The sequence below is a fragment of the Desmodus rotundus genome, chromosome 10, assembly GCF_022682495.2.
Source record: "Desmodus rotundus isolate HL8 chromosome 10, HLdesRot8A.1, whole genome shotgun sequence".
Lineage (NCBI taxonomy): Eukaryota > Metazoa > Chordata > Mammalia > Chiroptera > Phyllostomidae > Desmodus > Desmodus rotundus.
Genome location: NC_071396.1, coordinates 86181427 through 86202166, shown reverse-complemented (window position 1 = coordinate 86202166; position 20740 = coordinate 86181427). Strand labels below are relative to the sequence as shown.

The 20740-nt window shown below is 39.3% G+C and overlaps 1 protein-coding gene and 1 pseudogene across 2 annotated transcripts; both read left to right on the top strand.

Moving 5' to 3' along the window:
• Window positions 1–52: 52 nt before the first annotated feature.
• On the top strand, window positions 53–19720 carry SLC39A6 (solute carrier family 39 member 6). Of its 2 annotated transcripts, none has more exons than XM_024580618.3 (12): window positions 53–193; window positions 524–627; window positions 1333–1453; window positions 2215–2973; window positions 4636–4819; window positions 6181–6350; window positions 7698–7916; window positions 12642–12747; window positions 15099–15476; window positions 16605–16685; window positions 17691–17881; window positions 18508–19720. In XM_024580618.3, exons 3-12 carry the CDS (start codon window positions 1418–1420, stop codon window positions 18658–18660), a joined length of 2277 nt encoding a protein of 758 aa, XP_024436386.2. In that variant the 5' UTR covers window positions 53–193; window positions 524–627; window positions 1333–1417; the 3' UTR covers window positions 18661–19720. The 2 variants fall into 2 exon arrangements, with proteins under 2 accessions (XP_024436386.2, XP_024436383.2); XM_024580615.3 differs by having other exon boundaries at window positions 1329–1453.
• Window positions 14717–14814, top strand: LOC112323059 (U2 spliceosomal RNA; annotated as a pseudogene).
• Window positions 19721–20740: the final 1020 nt, after the last annotated feature.

Below are 20740 nucleotides of genomic sequence, written 5' to 3'. Positions count from 1 at the left end.
GGACCAACACCGGCCTGAGTAGTTCCGGACGTTCCAGAAAGACCTGCGGCTAATGTGCGGGGCAGCGTCAGCAACGTCCCACTGCCCCTCACGCCCCGGCTCCCAGCAGCGGACGCGGTTGGGCCCGGCGAGAGCCTTGGCAAGAGAGTCTCGGGTCTCCGGGGTGCAGGGGCGCAGAGGGTTCGAAGAAAGGGTATGCAATTAGTTTCCACACTTCTAGTCCGCTCGCGCCGCGCCTTCGCCCCCTCCCGCCCCTGCGAGCCCCGCGGCGCCGACGATCAGGCGTCCACACCGATCCACTGGCGGCGGACAGGGTTCTGGGCCGCACTGCGCATGTCCTGCAGCCAGGGCCGGCGGAGGCGGTGGTTCCCGGCCGCGCGCTGCGCGCGGCGGTAATTAGTAATTGTCCTGCTCCGGCGAGGCGAGGGCGCGTGAGGCGCGGATTCTTGGTGGCTGTGCTGCGGCACCCGGACCGAGGGGCGTCCGGGCCGCTGAGATCGTCGCTTCATTGTGCCTTGTATAGTTTCGAGAGAGGAAAGCACCGGCCGGTTCCGAGCCCTCCGGACCGCCTGCGGGAACTGAACCTGTGCGCGGGGCCGGGCTGTGGGACTGCGAGGCCGCGTAGAGGTGAGTCCCGCGGGGCCGGACGGGGGCTGCAGAGAGGGGTGCCCCGCGGGCCGTGGAGGCTGGACTTTCCAGGTCGGGGTGCACAGATGGGCTTCAGACTTCAAAGGAGGACTTTGTGAGGAGACGGCATTATTCATCTATCTGGAGATAGAGTCGTGTTTAAAAATAAACGGGGGTGTGCCCCCTTTCCCTTTTTCTTCACTCGCCGTTTTCTCCAGGCTCTTCCTTTAGGCTTTGTTTTCCAACAGCACCCGAAGACTTACAGGGGAGGCGGTCCGCCCGCGGGTCCGCGACAGCCCTAAGCATCCTTCCTGCAGGAAGGCACGGAGCTTTGCGCCTGTGCTCGTCCCAACCCTTCCAGTCTTTGCCTCTCTCTGCTGAGAATGACTTCTTAATGGTTTTCGTTTGCCTATGAAGATTCAGGGGCCGGAGATTGTTCTTTCAGGAGTCTAGCCCTGTGTACTTAACGTACTTCCATTTTCACTTCTCGGGGTACGGTACGCAGCAGCTGTGCAGCACTGCCGACATTGTTTGGAGCGCTTGCTTACACGCCCGTCCTGTAGTGGCCTCAGTCACCCTGTAAATAGGTATTGCCCGCTTTTCTTGGTGCAAGGAGGAACAGCTGAAAGTGGTAGAGCTACGTTGCCTCGTGCCCTCGCGCTCTCGCTCCAGAAACACAACCTGTGTGTCTTTCTCTGGAGGCAGGTGAGTTTGGTGACGACTGGACATGTGGGGCCTGCGATGCCAGTCTATCCACGTATCTGGACTGTACCTTCCTCGGCTTAACTGAATGCTGCTTTTCCTAACTCCAAACACCATTGTCTGGGTAAGTGATGGCCAGGGATAAAATTTTCACTCATTTGTAGCAACATAAGGTTGATAGAGGTTTTTCACGAAGTTTCATTTACTTAAGGAACTATTATCATGCAGTCATTGGAAAGCATGAAATCAGCTTATAGGTACTGACATGGAAAGATGTCATTTTTGAGCAGGGAAAAAGATCCTATTTGTGTGGTTTACATACACAACTAGTTGAGTGCGCACAGAAAATACCCTGAGGCCTACACAGACTGGCAAAACTGGGCGACTTTGAAGAGTGGTGTAGGGGAAAAGGAGCCTTAAATTGATTTGTATGTAGTTTAAGAAAAATTTTAAATGTGGATTACCTGAGATTGCCATATTTACTCCTTTTGATGTTACAATACTGTTTTTATGAAATGATGATGGTGGTGGTAGAGGTAAGTTTTGGTTTTAAATCATTGTTCTCAACACAGTATGAAGTTGTCAGTATGGCTGTGGCCACATGGGTCTCTCCAGTGTCTGAATTGTTGTTGCATTTATACTGCTAATTCCAGACTCTCTTAACACTCAACAATTCTCCATTTGTTTCACCTGTCTTAGCAATGCAAGGGTAGAGCCTAGGACTCTAGTTTCTCTATTTTCACAGTACCTTACACTGCATTGGTCACACTAAATGGTGTGCTGTACACCTTGATTATTTGATTAGACATCAGTGTTCAGCATGAGATTTCTTAATTCAAATTATTTTAGAAGTGAAAGCGACATTTCTTTTTCTGTCTTCTCTAGGAAGGTGCAATGGCGAGGAGTTTAACTGTAATCTTCGTCCTGACCTTCACTCTGTCAGTCACAAGTCCCCTTCAGGAAGTAGAACCAGCGACTGCTTTCCCTCACACCACTGAGAAAATTATTCCAGACTGGGAGTCTGGCATTAATGTTGATTTGGCGGTTACCACACAGCGACATCATCTACAGCAGCTTTTCCATCGCTATGGAGAAAATAATTCCTTGTCGGTTGAAGGGTTCAGAAAGTTGCTGCAGAATATAGGCATAGATAAGATTAAAAGAGTTCATATACACCATGACCATGACCATGAGCATCACTCTGACCACGAGCATCACTCTGACCACGAGCATCACTCTCACCATAATCATGCTGCTTCCGGTAAAAATAATCGGAAGGCTCTTTGCCCAGACCATGATTCTGATAGCTCTGGAAAAGACGCTAGAAACAACCAAGGAAAAGGATCTCACCGATCAGAACATGCCAGTAGTAGAAGGAACGTTTTAATCAAGGATGGTGTTGGTGCTAGTGAAGTGACCTCAACTGTGTATAATGCTGTCTCTGAAGGAACTCACTTTCTAGAGACAATAGAAACTCCAAAACCTGGAAAACTTCTCCCCAAAGATGTGAGCAGTTCTACTCCCCCCAGTATCATGGAAAAGAGCCGAGTGAGCCGGCTGGCTAGGAGGAAAACAAATGAATCTGTGAGTGAGCCCAGAAAAGACTTTATGTATCCCATAAATGCAAATGGAAATACTCAGGAGGTAAGATAAAGGCTGTTCTTATTTTAATCATTATGCCTGTTTGTCTATTCTGTTATTGCCATTCCATCTCTAGTTGTTAGGAGTTTAAGGTACAAATAAAATGGTGAAGTTACTGAAAAGGGAATTTCTGCCCTGGCTGGTGTGGTTCAGTGGATTGAGCACCGGTCTGTGAACCAAAGGGTTGCTGGTTTGATTTTGGCACATGTCTGGGTTGTGAGCAAGGTCCCCAGTTGGGGCCTCACGGAGAGGCAACCACACAATGATGTTTCTCTCCCTCTCCCTCCCTTTCTCTAAAAATAAATAAAATCTTAAAAAGAAAGAAAAGGGAATTTCTACTTTCTCCGCAAGCCATTTGGCCCAAAGTATCTCTACTATGTTGTAATCATTTCTGATTTAAAAAAAAGAGAGAGATAATAAGAATAGTATGCCTGCTAAAAACATTTTATAATACAGAATTTAAAATAAGTATAGAAAGCAGATATCAAAGTTATTTCTGGAGAAAGTCTTTAAAGGTGAATATTATTATTAAAAAATAGTAAACAGGAGGTTGGAAATGCAGGAGTTAGATTCGATATTTTAGGGAAAGGTGTGGTTGCAGGGGCTGAAGAATGCAAGGACGGTATTACTTCCTTGGCAGAGGGATCGTACTTTGTGGAGTGATTGAAATTGGAACTGCTACAAAGAGCAACACATTGGACAATGTCTGGGCGGTGAAGTTCTGAGTTCATGTGTTTTTTCTAGACTAGTCTTACTGACTGTACTCGGTTTGCCTTGCCTGAAAGATGTCAAGAACAAGGAATTAGTTGATATATGTTAAAAAGTAAAACTTAAGTACTTCATTCAAATCATCATATGACTGTACTAATTCTGGGATAATCCTACTAGTGGTTGTTCCATAGTGACACTGGTAATAAAGTTTGTTCTGAGTACTACTAACCAGGAATTGGTGGAGTTTAAAATAACTTTACAGAAGATGAGAAATAGGTGCTACCCCCAATTCTGGGGGCATAGAAGGGCTTAGATTACTCAGAAGATTCTCTTCAAAGTAGTCATCTAATTAAATTGTTGAAACAGCTGCCTGCCAGTACAGGTTTGTTTTATTACCAACTTTGCCCTGCTCAAAGGTAATGTGCATACTTTAATTCTCTTGTAGAGCATTATTTGCCAGGTACGTAGTCAGAGCAGAGCTAAGTTTTCCAAGTATGGTCATTGCTGAAAGAGTGACGCGTTTGGGGCTTGTTTAGGCCCAGTAGGATAGCGTTGTTACTAAAACAACATATGTCCCAATCTCTAATGAATCCCTTCTCGGAAATTAAAGCTCATTTCCTTAATAGGTTGATACAATAAGTTAACAGCCTTGTGAATGTTCGTTTATCCTCAGGCTTATTGCACTTGAGGCTTTCTCTCTAGGCAACTGGTGATGTGACTGTTTCTACTAAGTAGGCAGACAAGTGGATAACACTATTGTGACACAGTATCTCCAGGCAGTTTGAGGCAAATTCCAAAGTACTCAAAACAAAAGTTGATTTTGAATTAGTGTTAACTTAAAAAAAATTTAAGAAATAGCTTCATTAAGGAAAGGGTGTTGTGTCATCAAATAATGTTTCTGGATTATCTAATGGGAATGCTTTTTGGTGATTTTCACTGCTTTGTTTTCTTCAGTGTTTCAATGCATCCAAGCTGCTTACATCTCATGGCATGGCCCTCCAGGTGCCGCTGAACGCATCAGAGTTTAACTACCTCTGCCCGGCCATCATCAATCAGATTGATGCTAGATCATGTTTGAGTCATACCACCAGTGAAAAGAAAGCTGAAATCCCTCCAAAGACCTATTCTTTACAAATAGGTACAGTTGTGGTTTTTTTGCAAAAATAATTTCCAATAGGTGCATTTATGTTGTAATTTTCTTTATATTTACAAAAACCTATTCATTTTTCAGCATAATTTCAAATATACCGTCCTAATTGTTCTTGCCTTGCATGTGAAGAAAGCAAGTGTGTTAGCCTTACTCTTAAAAAAGATCTTAAATTGTAACTTCTCTGTGTTAGCCTTATCTTTAAAAATAAAATAAAATAAAACATAACCTATTACTTGCCTGAGGTCATTCCACAGGAAGTGTCAGAGTTATCTGAAATTTGGGCTTTTTCTTTGTAGTCACACTGTTTGGGAAGAAGGGGCAGAGTTAATCTCTGTTGTTTAGGAACCTAATTCTGGTCTGTTGTTACTAATAAATGAAAATGGATAAGCTCTGCTATAGTGTAGAGTTTCAGTGCTCACAAACTATAATGAAGAAATCTCCTTGGCCAGTGTGGCTCCGTTTGCTCGGAACGTTGTCATGTAACCAGAAGGTTGCAGGTTCAGTCCCTGGTTTAGGCACATTTGAGAGGCATGCCTCACTCGTCGATGTTTCTCCCTCTGTCCCACCCTCTCTCCCTATCTGCCTTTCTAAAAAGAGCCATGAAAAAAATGTCCTTGGGTGAGGATTTAAAAAAAAAGACTACGGTAAAGAAATAATTGCTGCTCTGTCTGGTGTGGCCCAGTGGATTAAGTGCCTGCCTGTGAACTGAAGGGTCCTGCGAACCAAAATGTCTCCAGTTTGATTCCTGATCAGGGCACTTGCCTGGGTTGCAGGCCAGGTCCCCAGTTGGGGGCTTGTGAGAAGCAACCGATCAAGGTGTTTCTCTCCCTCTCTTTCTCTTTCCCTTCCCCTCTCTCTAAAAATAAATAAAATCTTTTAAAATAAATAATCAGTTCAAAAAAAAGACAAGACACAATTGCTTTGTTTACTGAGGAAATATTTAATTCCTGGTTTTCTTTATTTTCCTTTCTCTCTCGGCAGTTTTTTTTTTACAAAACATTTTCCTTTTCTCTTTAATAGTTTAGGTGTTACGGGAGTCTGAAAGTTCAACTCCCAAATGAGCTGGAGTTAATTCTTGTTTGTCATTTTCCCTGCTGCTTTCACTACCAGCTGAGGAATTTTCCACCAGGTTTACACTCTTTACCTGGAGAGTTCAGTCAAATTGTTCATTTGAGCCCATTTGTTGGTTATTGCTATGTTATCACAGTCTCATTCCACTGCGTTTACATTTCTTTAAGATTTCCCTACTTTTTACAAGTTATTTTATGCTATTCAAACAAAGTTTTATGCTATTCAAAGCTCATTTATATCAATTGTATGTTTTTCCTTTGCTCCCTTTTGTTTGACAGCCTGGCTTGGTGGCTTTATAGCAATTTCCATCATCAGTTTCCTGTCTTTGCTGGGCATTATCTTAGTGCCTCTCATGAATCGGGTATTTTTCAAGTTTCTCCTGAGTTTTCTTGTGGCTTTGGCTGTTGGGACATTGAGTGGTGATGCTTTTTTACACCTCCTTCCACATGTAAGTATGGTAATTTGTCCTATTAGTATAGTGTGTTACTCAACATTGAAAATATAGGGGAGAAAAGGCATACAACTGTAATTGAATAACAATAAAAAATAAAAAAAGAAAATATATACATATTTTGTTTATACTAGAACTCTTTGTATTGCTATGTATAAAGGTTGGAAATTTGGTTTAGAGGAGTTGATTTTAAAATATATTTGGTAACAAAAGCTGCATTTTTGTGCTTGACCTTAATACATTATTTTGCTTTTCTTTTTAAAGGTAATTAAGTATAAACTAATTTAACCTTTCGGAACCCAGTTAATAAAAGGAGGCAGATTCTACTCGTATATTAGTACTGTGACAGACTGCAATAGTGTGAATTATATGCTTACATGTTAATGCAATTGTTACAGAAATAGAAAATACAACTCCTTGTACAAGAAACTTAAGGGTTTTCTTCAGAGTTGAATGTATGTGTGTATTTAGAGGCTAATACTTTGTGACACAAGTGAATTATTAACTAAAGCAGGTTTGGTAAAGTGAGTTTACATTTCCATTAAATATTTGGGATAGGTGCACAGGCAAGAAAATAATTTGGATCTCATTTTCTAAATTTCCCTTAGAGGTTCGCAGGTAAGTGTGGGGGGTGGGAGGAAGGAATTATTCCTAAAGTAATACATATCTCATCATGCTTTATCTAGTAGTGAGAGACAACTGTTTTGCTGTGACCAACTCCCTAACCATCAGATGGCAGATGTTCAGAAATACCTGCTACATAAAGTGACATGCGCATGGGGTGTATACCCTCTGACACCACCACCCCCAACCTCAGCTCTGCGTATGTGCCACACCCTGTTCCTAACCTGCGGGAGCAGTAGTTCCTGCTGCACTCAGCTGCAGGCCACTGAGGCAGTGCCTCTGGAGGTGCCTGGCAGGGCTTGTTACACAGACTGGGCTTCTTGTAAGCACACCGATGACAGTGCCATGAGCTTTCCAGCTAGGAGTATAAGAAGCAAACACTATAGGCGTGTTAAATATGGCTTTTTCCTATTACCTGTGTCTATGATAACTTGTCAAACATTAAAAATACCCACTGCCGATGTATTATGAGAATCATTGGGGAATGTATCCTTACACTGAACAGATCCAATCTGTTAAGTGCCATTGTACATTAGATGCATTAAGCTCTAGATAGTTGTCTGCTTATTGGTCATTTTATTGTTAATATCCTAAACTTCCCCTCATTCCACAGTATCCCATTAATTGCCTTATTCTGAATGATTTCAAATTTGACCTTGGCCAGTTTTTTTGATGTGTGAAACTGATGAATTTATAAAATACATGTTGTTTTGCCTTTAGTCTCATGCAAGTCACCACCATAGTCACAGCCATGAAGAAACAGCAATGGACATGAAGAGAGGGCCACTGTTCAGTCATCTATCTTCTCAAAACATAGAAGAAAGTACCTATTTTGATTCCACATGGAAGGGTCTGACAGCCCTGGGAGGCTTGTATTTCATGTTCCTTGTTGAACATGTACTCACTTTGATCAAACAATTTAAAGATAAAAAGAAAAAGGTAAGAAAAAATATACTGAGTACTTATTATGCATCAGACATTTATTTAGAGTAGTATTCTAGCTAGACTGTAAGGAGAGCTTGTCCAGGATATATGGTCTTTGAGAGGGGATTGGTTATTCTTGAGATACTTTTTGCTCTCAGGGGCACTAATGGAGAGCAATCCTGTATCTTTATAACCCTGGAGTTCTTGATCTTCAAATTCTCTTCAAACTCATGAGGGGGTGAGAAAGGCAAGGAAAAACACTTAAATAAATGACCAAACAAGGCACAAGTGGGTCCTTGACAATCAATCATCGAGGTTATGGCCTTGATGGTGGCAATGGTTTCATGGGTGTATACGTATCTACAAACTCACTAAGTTGTATACATTAAATATGTAAAGCTTTTTAAATGTTAATCATACCCCAGTAAAGCGGTTTAAGAAAAACTTATCGTGGATATGCAATCAATATTCATAGTAATTATGATTATGTGATAACTTCAAATTAATGATTTACCCAGTAGCTGGATATCCTGTTTTATTTGAAAGGATATGTGACCTTTGCAAATTGCATCTAGAAAATAGTATGAAGCCAAATAGTAGGCTCTTTATTTCTGGTAAAAGTAACTTTGAGTTGCCTGTGGTTATCTGCCTCGTCTTATATGATGTGATCAGACAAGTCAGTCAAAATGAACCTGCAGAAGTCATTTCACGCTGCCTGTTGCACCAGAACCAATAAGTAGAGACAAGGATTGAATCTTTATGGGTGCTTTATTCAGATGGCCAGCAATTTGAGAAGATAAGATGGTAGGTTATGTACCCTCAGAAATGATCTTAACATCTCATTTCAAGCTGACCAGTTTTTTGTTTGTTTTAAGAATAAACGGTAGGTGATGGGGTTGGGAAAAAGATTAATTGGATAAGAGTTGCAGTGATTTTCCTAGTACTTCTTTATCTGTTGATCATAGCAATTCTTTATCTGTATCGTTGGTATTCTCTCTCAGGAACACAGTGACTCAAATACCATCTGCATTTCATGCAGAGCCCCTGGGGCATAAAGGCTAAATTGCTTGTGACCTCCTGGAGTCACTTGGTACCTAGTCATGCATTCCAGTTCCTGGAATAACAGCTTTCCACATGCATTAATCACGTAAGCCTATCAACTAAGGCTAAAACCTTTAACTTGTTTTAAAAGGTTTTATTTATTTACTTTTAGAGAGAGGGGAAGGGACAGAGAAAGAAAGGGAGGGAAACGTCAGTGTGTGGTTGCCTCTCAAACTCTCCCAGCTAGGGGCCCTGGTCCACAACCCAGGCGTTTGCTCTGCCCAGGAATCAACCCCGGAGCTGTGGGTTTGCAGACCAGTGCTCAATCCACTGAGCCACACCAGCCAGGGCTAAAACCCTTAACTCATAAGTTCCACTATCAAAAAGACTGTCCTAGTGGGGACTTTTAATTTCTAGATAAAGACATCCCACAGGAGTTTTGCAGACTTTGTCCTTTTCCTTTTTAGAATACATTGAAGATCTTTTTTCAAGGGCACCCAGATCTTAGTTTTACTTAACAGTTTTTAATCTCATTTGGTTCCTCAAAAAGTATAATAATGACTTATTACATGGTAAGTTTTGAGAGATCTTTTCACCCATAACAGGACATTTTACCTAGGATTTGTCCATACAACATCCATCCTGCACCTGTGTATACCACAGTTTTAGATTACTTACCATCCTTGTAAATCTGAAATCACTGTATTCGAATTAGGATTATATCTCATACTTGACATAGTTAGACCCTTCCATTAGTTCAGTGTCAAACTGTCTACCAGTAAAGGTTATTGCTCATACTGAGCAGGAAGCCTGAGAATCACCTGTGACATCTCCATCCTCATACTTAACCTAGTTTTATTAAATATATCTAGAGGTTTTCCATTTCTCTCCACCTTGCTTACTATTCTAGCCCATACCATCCTTATCTCCCACCCAGGTGACAGTAGTTGCCTCCTAACTGACCTTGTCTACATTATTTTGTCTTCTCCTAATCCAGGCAGAGTGATTTGTTTCAATGAAATCTGATGAGATTAGACTCCACTATTTAAAATCCTTCCTTTAGTGATTCCTCCTGGCTTTTAGGACAAAGCCACAGCTCTTAACAAGTCTGCATTGTCTGGTCTCCTCCATCCGTCTGGCCTTATCTCTAGCCACCCTGTCTCTGACATACTAGGCCCCAACCACATTGTCCTTCTTTCTGTTACAGATGAGACTGACTCCTTTCTGGGCCTCCTACATGCTATTCTTCCTGCCTGGAACGCTGCCTCTCTTTCCTTCCCCTGGCAAACCCCTGCTCATCTTTAGGTCTTGGTGTAAATATCACTTTCTCAAGGAAGCCTGTCCTGGTACTTATCTTTTCATTTTGTTATACACTCTCATAGCACTCTGATTTTTCTTTGTAAATGTATCAAAAATTGTAGTCGAAGAATTGTATATAATTATTATGTGTAAAGACTCCCTCCCTGTTGATAAGCTCCATGAGAACATACACGCTTTGTAACTTGTTATACATTGTATTACCAGCACGAAGCCTAAGGAACATTATAGGTACCTAATACTTAAGGAACAAAAGACTTCATTAAAGTCTGTAAGTTCAAGAGAGTCATTACCCAACAAGAAATAAAGCATTAAGTAATGTGATTTAAAATACCCCGAATTTATTTATATTCACAAATGTTTAAATACTTTCTCTGAGAATATTCTTACAACCGATTGATACAAGAACATCCAAAGCTGTAGAAAATTTATTAGTTTATTAGAATTTATCTGAGCCACACAGGACATGCTGGAAGCAAGATCTCAACAGACTGAGAACAACGCTCCCCAGAATGGCAGTTTGCCATTCCTTTTATGCCTTTGGAATTAAGGGAATGTAAGATTACAGGAAGTGAGAGAAAGCAAGGCAGGGAAATCTATGATTGGATTACAAGATAGTTAACAAGATTATGTGCTCTATTTAAAACATTTTTATTGATTGATTTTTAGAGAAATGTTGATTTGTTGTTCCACTTATTTATGCATTCATGTTTTACTTCTTGTATGTGCCCTAACCGGAGATTAAACCCCCAACCTTGGCATATCTGGACAATGCTCTAACCAGCCACACTACCTGGCCAACGCCAATTCTGCGCTCTCTTGGGGGTGGTTATAATTCCATTTTCCTCTGAAAAAGAGGCATTTCAAAGGTGTGCCAACGCAGATGCACAGAAACAATGGACAGGGCTTGCTTAGGGCAATAGTAACCTTTTACTAGGGAAGTTTACAGTTCTGAGGTGTGACTACCCACCACAAACTGCCCAGTTAGAAATTTACAGTCAGGTGACCCTGTGAGGTTACTTTCAGTCACTACATTTGTCAGATTTATTATAGAGCCCTTGTTTTGTCCACAAACCTAAGAATGTGCTGATATTTTATACACTGTTAGAACTAGAAGAAATCTTAAGTCCTATTCGAAGGTACTGCAAATAAGTATAATTTTTGTGTGACATTTTAAAATATTTTTAATGTTATCTTCTATATAAGTAGATAATACAAAGGCACCATTTTCAAACAGTGACCTTTGTGGTTGGGCTCAGAGATGGGAACAATATCTCAAGTATGTTGCTTAAAAACCCCAGTTTTAAATTCAAGGCTAACTAATAGTTTAAAAAAAGAAAGTTTGTTAATGGTGTTTTACTATAGGAAAAACATTTAAGTTGTAATAACAAGTGTATCTTAGTGTCAGGTGTTGTTTTGATAAGGGAACTCAAGAGTTAAAGGTTTCAGTCTTAGTTGATAGGCTTAAGTGATTAAATGCATGAGGAAAGCTGTCATTCCAGGAACTGGAATTCGAGACCATTTGACTCTAGGAGGTAGACAAGCAATTCAACTTTTGTGCAATAGAGATGGTCTGAGTTGTTGATCTACAGATAGAGAAGTATACTGGGAACTTCTTATCTGATTAACCTTTTCGAAAGCCCCTTACCTACCCTTTCTTCTCTTTATAAAAGATCGGCTTGAGATGAGATGTTAAAATGGTTTCTGAAGGTATATAACCCGCAGTCTGAATAAAGCATCCATAAAGATTCATTCCTAGTCTCTACTTACTAGTTCTGGTAGTGACAGACAGCACAAACGCTGACTTCTCTGGTTTCAGTTTTAGGATGTCTAAAGTGTGGAAAGCATGGGTTTTCCGCATACAAAGGACAGGTAGAAAAAAACAAGCAATAGGTTAGATCACTAAGTGCCTGAAGGAAATGCTTCTAGTTGGTTCTAAATGGATAACCTGAGGCAGAGCTAAATTTTGATGTGTATGTGAATCACCTGGGGATCTAGTTAAAATCCCCATCTGATTCATTAGGTCTGGGTGTGGCCTGAGATTGTGCATTTCTGACAAGCTCCCTGGGGGTGCTGTGCTGTTTATGTAAGAGCACACTTAGAGCAGATCACCTAGGGGGCATTCAGAAAGGTGAACATCGTTTTTCTGCATCTTATATTGCTAAGGCATTGATTCTTCACATTTTGAACAGTTCCCATGCCTAGGACACTCTGCTACGTGCTGTGCAAGTTCAGTACAGGCCCTGCCCTTCGGTGGCTTTTATTCCATTGGAGGGCTGTTACTCTAATCTTTTTCTGCGTTTTTTGCTTAAGTGTTTATTTAAAGCTGTACACATAAACAAATCAACTATTTTAAAGTATTGCTTTCCCTTGCTATTTTAGAATCAGAAAAAGCCTGAAAATGATGATGACGTGGAGATTAAGAAGCAGCTCTCCAAGTATGACTCTCAACTTTCACCACATGAGGAGAAAGTAGATGCAGACGATCGTAAGTCCGTATGAATCTGAGGGCTGGAAGGAGTTCATTGCTCTGCTTGGACTATATGGAAAAGATGAGACCATGTCCCTTTCTTTTTTTTAAAATCATACTTTTTAATTGCCAGTGAGAGGTTATTTTTATATAGATTTGTAAATTTATATAGATATTTTTAAATTTTTTATTTTGAAGTAATTTCAGACTTACAGAAAAATTTCAAGAATGATACAATTAATTCGTATATCCCTTTCCTGTATTCTCCAGTTATTTTACCTGCATTTATCATTCTCTCTCTTTCTCTGTGTACACATGTACACATTTTTCTCTAAACCATTTGAGAGTTAAGTTAAAGACATGATGTGTGTGTGTGTGTTTTTTTTTTCTTGTATTGGTTTTAGAGAGAAGGGAAGGGGGGGAGAAGGAGGAGATAAACATCAATTGGTTGCCTCTTGCACACACCCCAACCAGGGACCAAACCCTAGACACAGGCATGTGCCCTGACCAGGAATCGAACCGGCTACCTTTCAGTTTGCAGGACAATGCCCAACCAATGGAGCCACACTGGCCAGGACAGACAGGATGTTTCTTTACTTCTAAATACTTCACCATATGTTTACTAAGGAAAGGAACATTCTCATATGTAACATAGTTTGGATATTGGAATCAGGAAATTAATATTGATACAATGCAATTATCTAGTCCATAGACCTTACTTGTGTTTTTCTAATTTTCTTCTTTTATTTACCCTTCACCCCCAAAAGAAGAAAAAGATCTAGAGTACAGTTTGGTCAGATGTTGAGTCGAATGTTTTTTTTATAAAGATTGATCAGTGTTAGCAGCAGTACCACAAAGTGATATCGTATTTTTTTCAGTCACATAATGTGCCACCTGGCCCAATGCTCTTTGTCACATATGGGCAGTATTAATTTTGAGCACTTGGCTAAGATTATATCTACCATGTTTTTTCACTGTAAAGTTATTATTTTTCCTGTCACTTGAATGTAAGCTTGGCATTCTTTGTTGAATTAAGCTTGGCATTCTTCGTTGAATTAAGATTAAAGTTTTAAAGATTAAAATTTATTATTTTTAAGATTAAAATTTTAAACTCTTCATTGTGACTTTCAAGGTTCTAACCTGCCCTCTACTCTCCCCCATTGTTCTCTGTCCAGCCTGCTGGCCTTTTTAACCTGTGAGCATACCAGGTTTGTCTCAGAGCCTCGCATTTGCTGTACCTTCTTGGAAGCCTCTTCTCCCAGATCTTCACATAAATTCCTTCTCCTATTGTTTCAGTCTCCACTCATATCTTCTCAGAGGCCTTCCCTGGATCACCCAAATACAAAGGTTTTCTAATCACTCTCTATCATATTCCCCTTTTCTCTTTTCTCCCCATGCTTTCCAGTTCCTTAAATTACGTTACATATCTAGCTCCTTGCTCCTTGGCTTTCTTCCCACAACAGCATTAGTTTCTTGAAGACAGAGGTATTGTCATGCTCCATCCTGTCACCAGTGCCTGACCCAGAGTAGGTGCTCAAGAGAGAGGTGCTAACTGAGGAGAAACTTTATTGTTGCTGTGCCTTTTTGTATTTTTCCACCCTTTTGTTTTCCAACATACTCTTTTTCTCTAAAGAGCAAGTAAAGTGCTGTTGTTCTTCCTCCTGTATCTATTCTCTCTAACTTTTTTTAGCAGACTCTAGTGAAATTTATAAAAATGAGAAGAAATAGCTGCTTTACAATTGGTCCACAGTGTCGGGAGTACTTCCGGAAAAAGTGATACTAGTGAACAGGATACAGGAAAACAAAACCTTATTGTTGCATTTACTTCTCTTTGTACAGATAGGTAATAAACGGTTCTTGGTGATGATGGTATTTCTGATTCTTCTGTTTTTCCTTGAATTTTGCCATCAAAAAAGAGAAAGACAACAGAATTCTGTATGTTTTTTATTTCCAATTTAATTATTTTTCTTAAATATTTTTCTGAAATAGTGCTTCTCAGCCTGTTGGCTAAGATCAAGTATAGTATCTGTTCTTATCAGTTTAAAATAAGTATCTCCTTTTATAATCAGGAAAAAAGTAATCTTTAAAAATGTAAGGAGGTAGAAGAATTAAGGGAGGATCTAGGGGGTAATTATTGAAGGTTAATGTTTAAAATCCATTCTTAATATGTGAGATGATTTAATTTCTAAAATTCATTAAAACCTGTTTTTCATCAATAATACTCTAATGTTTATTTCTTCAGGCATATGTGAGAGAGTTGCTCCACTTTAAGATCTTTGTTGACCTTGTCAATGGGAATGTTTGAATGTGTCTAAGCTTATTAACAAAGCTTTCTGACTGTCCCAATATCCTTTTCTGTTTGTACCCAGGACCTGAAAGCTATTTACGAGCAGACTCACAAGAGCCCTCCCACTTTGATTCTCAGCAGCCAGCAATCTTGGAAGAAGAAGAGGTCATGATAGCTCATGCTCATCCACAAGAAGTTTATAATGAATATGTACCCAGAGGTTGCAAGAATAAATGCCATTCGCATTTCCATGATACACTGGGCCAGTCAGATGATCTCATTCACCACCATCATGACTACCATCATATTCTCCATCACCACCACCACCAAAACCACCACCCCCACAGTCACAGTCAGCGCTACTCTCGGGAGGAGCTGAAAGATGCCGGCATCGCCACGTTGGCATGGATGGTGATAATGGGCGACGGCCTGCACAATTTCAGCGATGGCCTGGCGATCGGTATACATCTACATATTTGCCCTTTATTGGTTGATTATCAAAGTGCTGTTTCTTCTTTGGCTACTTTGACAATGAAATGCTCAGTAAAGTGAAAGGAACTGTGCCTAGCCCATTACCTAAATTGTTAACTACCAAAAGTTGTTTTAATTTGCAAGGTCTTAAGATCAGGCTCCAATGTATTTGGAGCATGTGTGAATTTTTTCCCCCCTGTACATTTAAGTTTTCTTATCTGCAATATAAACTATTAATTAAGGTAAAAGAATATCTTCTATCATTTTTTTCTTTCATGCTATAAAGGAGTCTTTGCATATATGATAAGTTCAGTTGCCAATCCCTATCCAAAGAAGAACTAGAGATTTTGCTATTAAATTGTTATACCATAATTAGGAGATAGTAGGATACGTCTGAATTTTAGTAACTTAGTACTGAAAGGGACCTTGGAAACAATTGTAGATTAGGCAGCTGAGGCCTGGCAGGGTAAACAGTTGCCCAAGGAGACAATGCTATTTTGTAGCCCAGCTAAGATGAGCCCAGGCCTTGGCTCCCCCCTGGGAGCCTGGTTGTTTTCCTCCTCTCTGCACAGCAGAAGCAACAAAGGAGAATATTCAAATGCTAAGTCATGGTTTATAAATGATCAGTTATATGTAGTATGTTAACTTTTAAAAGGAAAAGATCTATTTGTCTTAGACTCTCTTTATGAGACAGTGGAAGAATGAATGTAACAAGTCTGATATCGTAGTGAACTCCTCTGAGGCCAGTGAAACAATTTGTACTCTTGACTGCTGAGTTGTTGGGTTTTTTTTCCTAATTTTAAGTCATTTTATTTTATATTTTTAAATATGTTTTATGGGGGAGCAGTTTTGTATAAGATCATCTAATCACTGTTAAGTCATAGTAGAACCTTCCCTTCTTAATCATACCAGCTTGTGCTCCATTGGGAAATTTAAACCAATTGAATGTAATCTGAGATTACTTAAAAAGAAGGTACAGGATGCACTTGGGAAAGTTTTGTTTATTCACAACCAGAATATAGTTTATTTCTTTTACCTCATTTTGTATGCTGGTAAGGTTTTTTAAAAACACACCCACAAAATAATGTCAGTCTTTTTCTGATTGGTTTTTACACAGGGGCTGCTTTCACCGAGGGTTTATCAAGTGGTTTAAGTACTTCTGTGGCTGTGTTCTGTCATGAGTTGCCTCATGAATTAGGTAAGAGAACTATATGAATGGTATTTTCCAGGTGGCTGACATGTCTGAGTGCCACTAGCTTTTGTTAGTGATAGTTCCAGCAAGCTTCCTCATAACTGTTAGGCCTTCTTATAACTCTGCTAACCTAGTTAGCTTTCTTTTCTTAATGAATGTAAGTTTGTTTCCAGTCACAGTTCTGACCATGTAAGTACATTTACACAATTGCCTACGTGGGGTTGCCAAAGAGGTACCTTTGTCACTCCCTCCCCCTACTAAATGTTTTCTTATGCCAACATTCTGCTGACCTCAGTGATCATTATCTTCATATACACAATATGAATTAGACCACAGGAATCAAGTGAATCATCTTCCATTAACAGAGAATCTCACTGGAGCTGATAAAAACCTTCCCAGAGTTGTTCTGGATCCTAGTTCATGGCCTTGGGGTCTTTTTGTTCATTTGTTTGTTTTTGGTTTTCGATTTTTTTATAGGCACATTGTTGCACACAACCATGCCACCATTTTCACTTTTGTTCCATGGCATGTGCCTGCCATTCAGAAGGCTTCCCATCTGCATGCTTAATGCTTATATTTAACATCCATTTATGTTCTCCATTCTGGATCCTTCAGACTCCACAAAGCCTTAACTATTCCCATCTTAATTTATGTTATGTTCTCTTACAAGGAGAACATTGGACTCTAGCTCTTAATTATAAGTTGCCTTTACAATTTGCTCATCATTTCATGAGTGTTTGCCACTCTCCTCCTTGTGGCCAATTATGAGCTTCTTTAAGACAGTGGAAGAGCATAAGAATAGTAAGTTTGTGGTATTTATCACTCATTAACAAAGTGTGAGCCTTAAGAAAAACTTTGAATAAAAAAATATCTTAGTTTATAGAGCTGTTAGGGTTACACTTTTGCTTTTCTCTTCCTCTTAAAATTTCTTAAATCTGTGACATCTCTTGGGTATGTGTTTTAAAAATGGTTTTTCAATTGCTTTATCCTCTGTTTTGTTTTCTGTTAAAGGTGACTTTGCTGTGTTACTAAAGGCAGGCATGACTGTTAAGCAGGCTGTTCTTTATAATGCTTTGTCAGCCATGCTGGCATATCTTGGAATGGCAACAGGAATTTTCATTGGTCATTATGCTGAAAATGTTTCTATGTGGATATTTGCACTTACTGCTGGCTTATTCATGTATGTTGCACTGGTTGACATGGTAAGTTTTTAAGATGTCAAATTACAATATTGACTTACAATAAAATAGAGATAATGTTTAGTGAAACCTTATTTTTAAAAGGCTTTAGATTAAATGCAGTAGTGATAAGTCATTCTATACGCAGCAAAGTACCATATAAAGTATAGTATCTTCAGGGTTTACTTTTTGGATTGTTGATCACAGGCACATCTTTATCCTGCCTAATGTGTAAGAGGACACAGAGAAATACCTACCCCCTCTGTATGTTCCCCTTTGTCAGTAGAAGCTCAGCAGTCATGCTTTGAATTGTGTATAGATTTGTAGGAAACCTAGCACAAGCCACATATTATTGGCATGCTGTGTGTACTGTGAATGCTTAAAAGTTCCTTATTAATGGACAAAGCATCTCTTTGTCATCAAAGAATTTTGACTTGCTATGCAGATCATAAATAATCATTGTTAATTAAACTGCTAGGAAATGCTATGTGATGTTACTGGCTAAAATCAATATGTATATGGTCATGTTTTAAGGAATTGATCAATATATCCAGCTATATATAATACAAATATGCTGTCCTGCTAAGGCTTGTAAAAACTAATCTGTAGTTTTAAAGCCTTAAAGGTTGCTCTTTTTTTCTTTTTCTAAGGTACCTGAGATGCTACACAATGATGCTAGTGACCATGGATGTAGCCGCTGGGGATATTTCCTTTTACAGAACGCTGGGATGCTTTTGGGATTTGGAATTATGTTGCTTATTTCCATATTTGAACACAAAATTGTGTTTCGTATAAATTTCTAATTAGGGTGTAAATGATAGAGTAGCTTAAAAAACTGCTGTCTATAGTTTGAATAGATTATAGGAAGATGAGAGTGTATTCTGTGATAGGCAGTACTTAAGGTTAGTGTTTTTGTGATTTTTGTATTGAATATTGCCATTTGTTATGCTTATAAGGTCAGTTATGGTGGTAACATAAAGGTACGTTTTAATATTTAAGTTATTCTACTTTTGGAATATAAACTGTATGTGCAATTTACCAGTTTTACCAGTTCATTGTATAAACAAGAGATTTGGCGTGATATGTTCTGTATATTTCAAGAAAAATGTCATCAATGTTTTCTCTAGAACTAATTTAATACAGTAATGCCTGTGCTGGGTTTTAGGCCTCTGAAGAACTGCTGGTGTTCCGGAGTAAGAATACACACAAAGCCTAAGATACCAATCAATAAAGCTTGTACTGAATTTAAGCTAAGAAATACGGAGGAAAAAAGTATATATGAATTAAGAAGGCATAAATTTCTTACCAAAAAAGTCACAAAAGTGGTTATAAAATAGAAGGAAAATTTAGATTTAAATTAAAAAGGCAATATTAGTATAGAGTACATTCATAAACATTTTAGTCGCAGTATTAATGTTCCCATAAAACCATAATGAGCACTTTTTACTAATTTAGTTGTACATTTAACTTTGTATAATGGAAACGTCTAAATATATTTAAATTCAAACACTGTATCACTTGACCAAGAAATTTGAATTTTAAAATATTTGTGTGGAGATATACCAGAAGACTATGAATAAGTTTATATATTCCCAGAAGACTTAGATACCACCAAGTTATGTACTGCTCAAAGTTATGTTTGGATGGTTATCTGGTTTATCAAATGTCAGTATATTATAACTTTGACCGTATTGAGTATAATTCGACTTCTGGATTCGGAAGGTCCTTTGGTATCTCAGTGCTTCAGTGCTGTCATTATGAGCAGTTTTCCTGTTTATACATAGTACTTTAGACATGCGAGGGCTGTCTGTAGCATTCTCTAGATGTTGTTTTTCTACAAAATAAAATCCCATGTCAACTGGATACTGGATGTCTTTTTTTAACCATGTTACCCATTTTTAAGTGTACAGTTCAGTAATTTTAAGTATATTCACACTGTTGTACAGTGAATCTCGAGTCTTTTCACTTTCCAGAACTGAAACTCGACCCATTAAACAACTTATTTCTTCCTCCCATGGTCCCTGGTAGCCACCATTCTCCTTTTCATTTCTATGAACATGAGATATCAGATTTTCTTCATTATAATCCAGGTTATAGTATACTTATCAGTTCATTTATATTATTGTATTAGGTGGCCTTATTCAATTTTAAATTCTTTATCCACAGTTTGTTACACGCTATCCCTGTTTAACAACGAGAACCTTAAGCTAAAGGAGAAGCATTAATACCCTACACTCTAAAGAGAATCAGAAGTAATTGGACGAGACCCTAAACCCCACCTAGAGCCTCCTGAGAGACAGTTGGACGAGCATTTTGTTCCCCAAACCATGGGTAAGGAGGATTTCTTGGAGTGGGGGTGCCTGAAGGATGAGATGAAGCACCTCCTCTGGCTGATTGATTACTCTGCTGCAGAAGTCCACAGACCTACCCTAGAGCCACTGCCAGATAAGTGCAAGGCAAGAGAGTTCTGGAATACCTGGAAATGTTCCTTGAGATTGGGGAACACAGACTTTTGTACCTACACCCTTCACAGAGATTCTCAACATGGAAGGTGTGCTAGATCAGCCCACAAAATAGGATGAATAGGAACAATAGCTGCTAGTCTAGTTTGAACACATTAGTGGGTATGTAGAAGATTTAAGTAGTAATTAGTTCCATGGTTCCATGTGGGGGAGAATGGAGGTTAGAGGAAAAGGCAGATTAAAATATGGACCAAAAGCTTATCCTTGGGGAGGTGGATTGGAGGGTGCAGACTGATAGAAAAGGGATGAAAAGAAATATCTTCATTGAAAAAGGAGGCATAAATAAAGATACAAGAGTGGGCCCCATTGTAATACAGGCTTCCCACACTAGACTCATGTTCTAGGAACCCATCCATCAGTG

Coding starts and splice junctions, on each gene's coding strand:
- SLC39A6 (XM_024580618.3), top strand. CDS start 1,418: ATGCTGCTTTTCCTAACTCCAAACACCATTGTCTGG. Junction 1,454..2,214: donor CTCCAAACACCATTGTCTGG/GTAAGTGATGGC, acceptor TGTCTTCTCTAG/GAAGGTGCAATGGCGAGGAG. Junction 6,351..7,697: donor TTTTACACCTCCTTCCACAT/GTAAGTATGGTA, acceptor TTTTGCCTTTAG/TCTCATGCAAGTCACCACCA.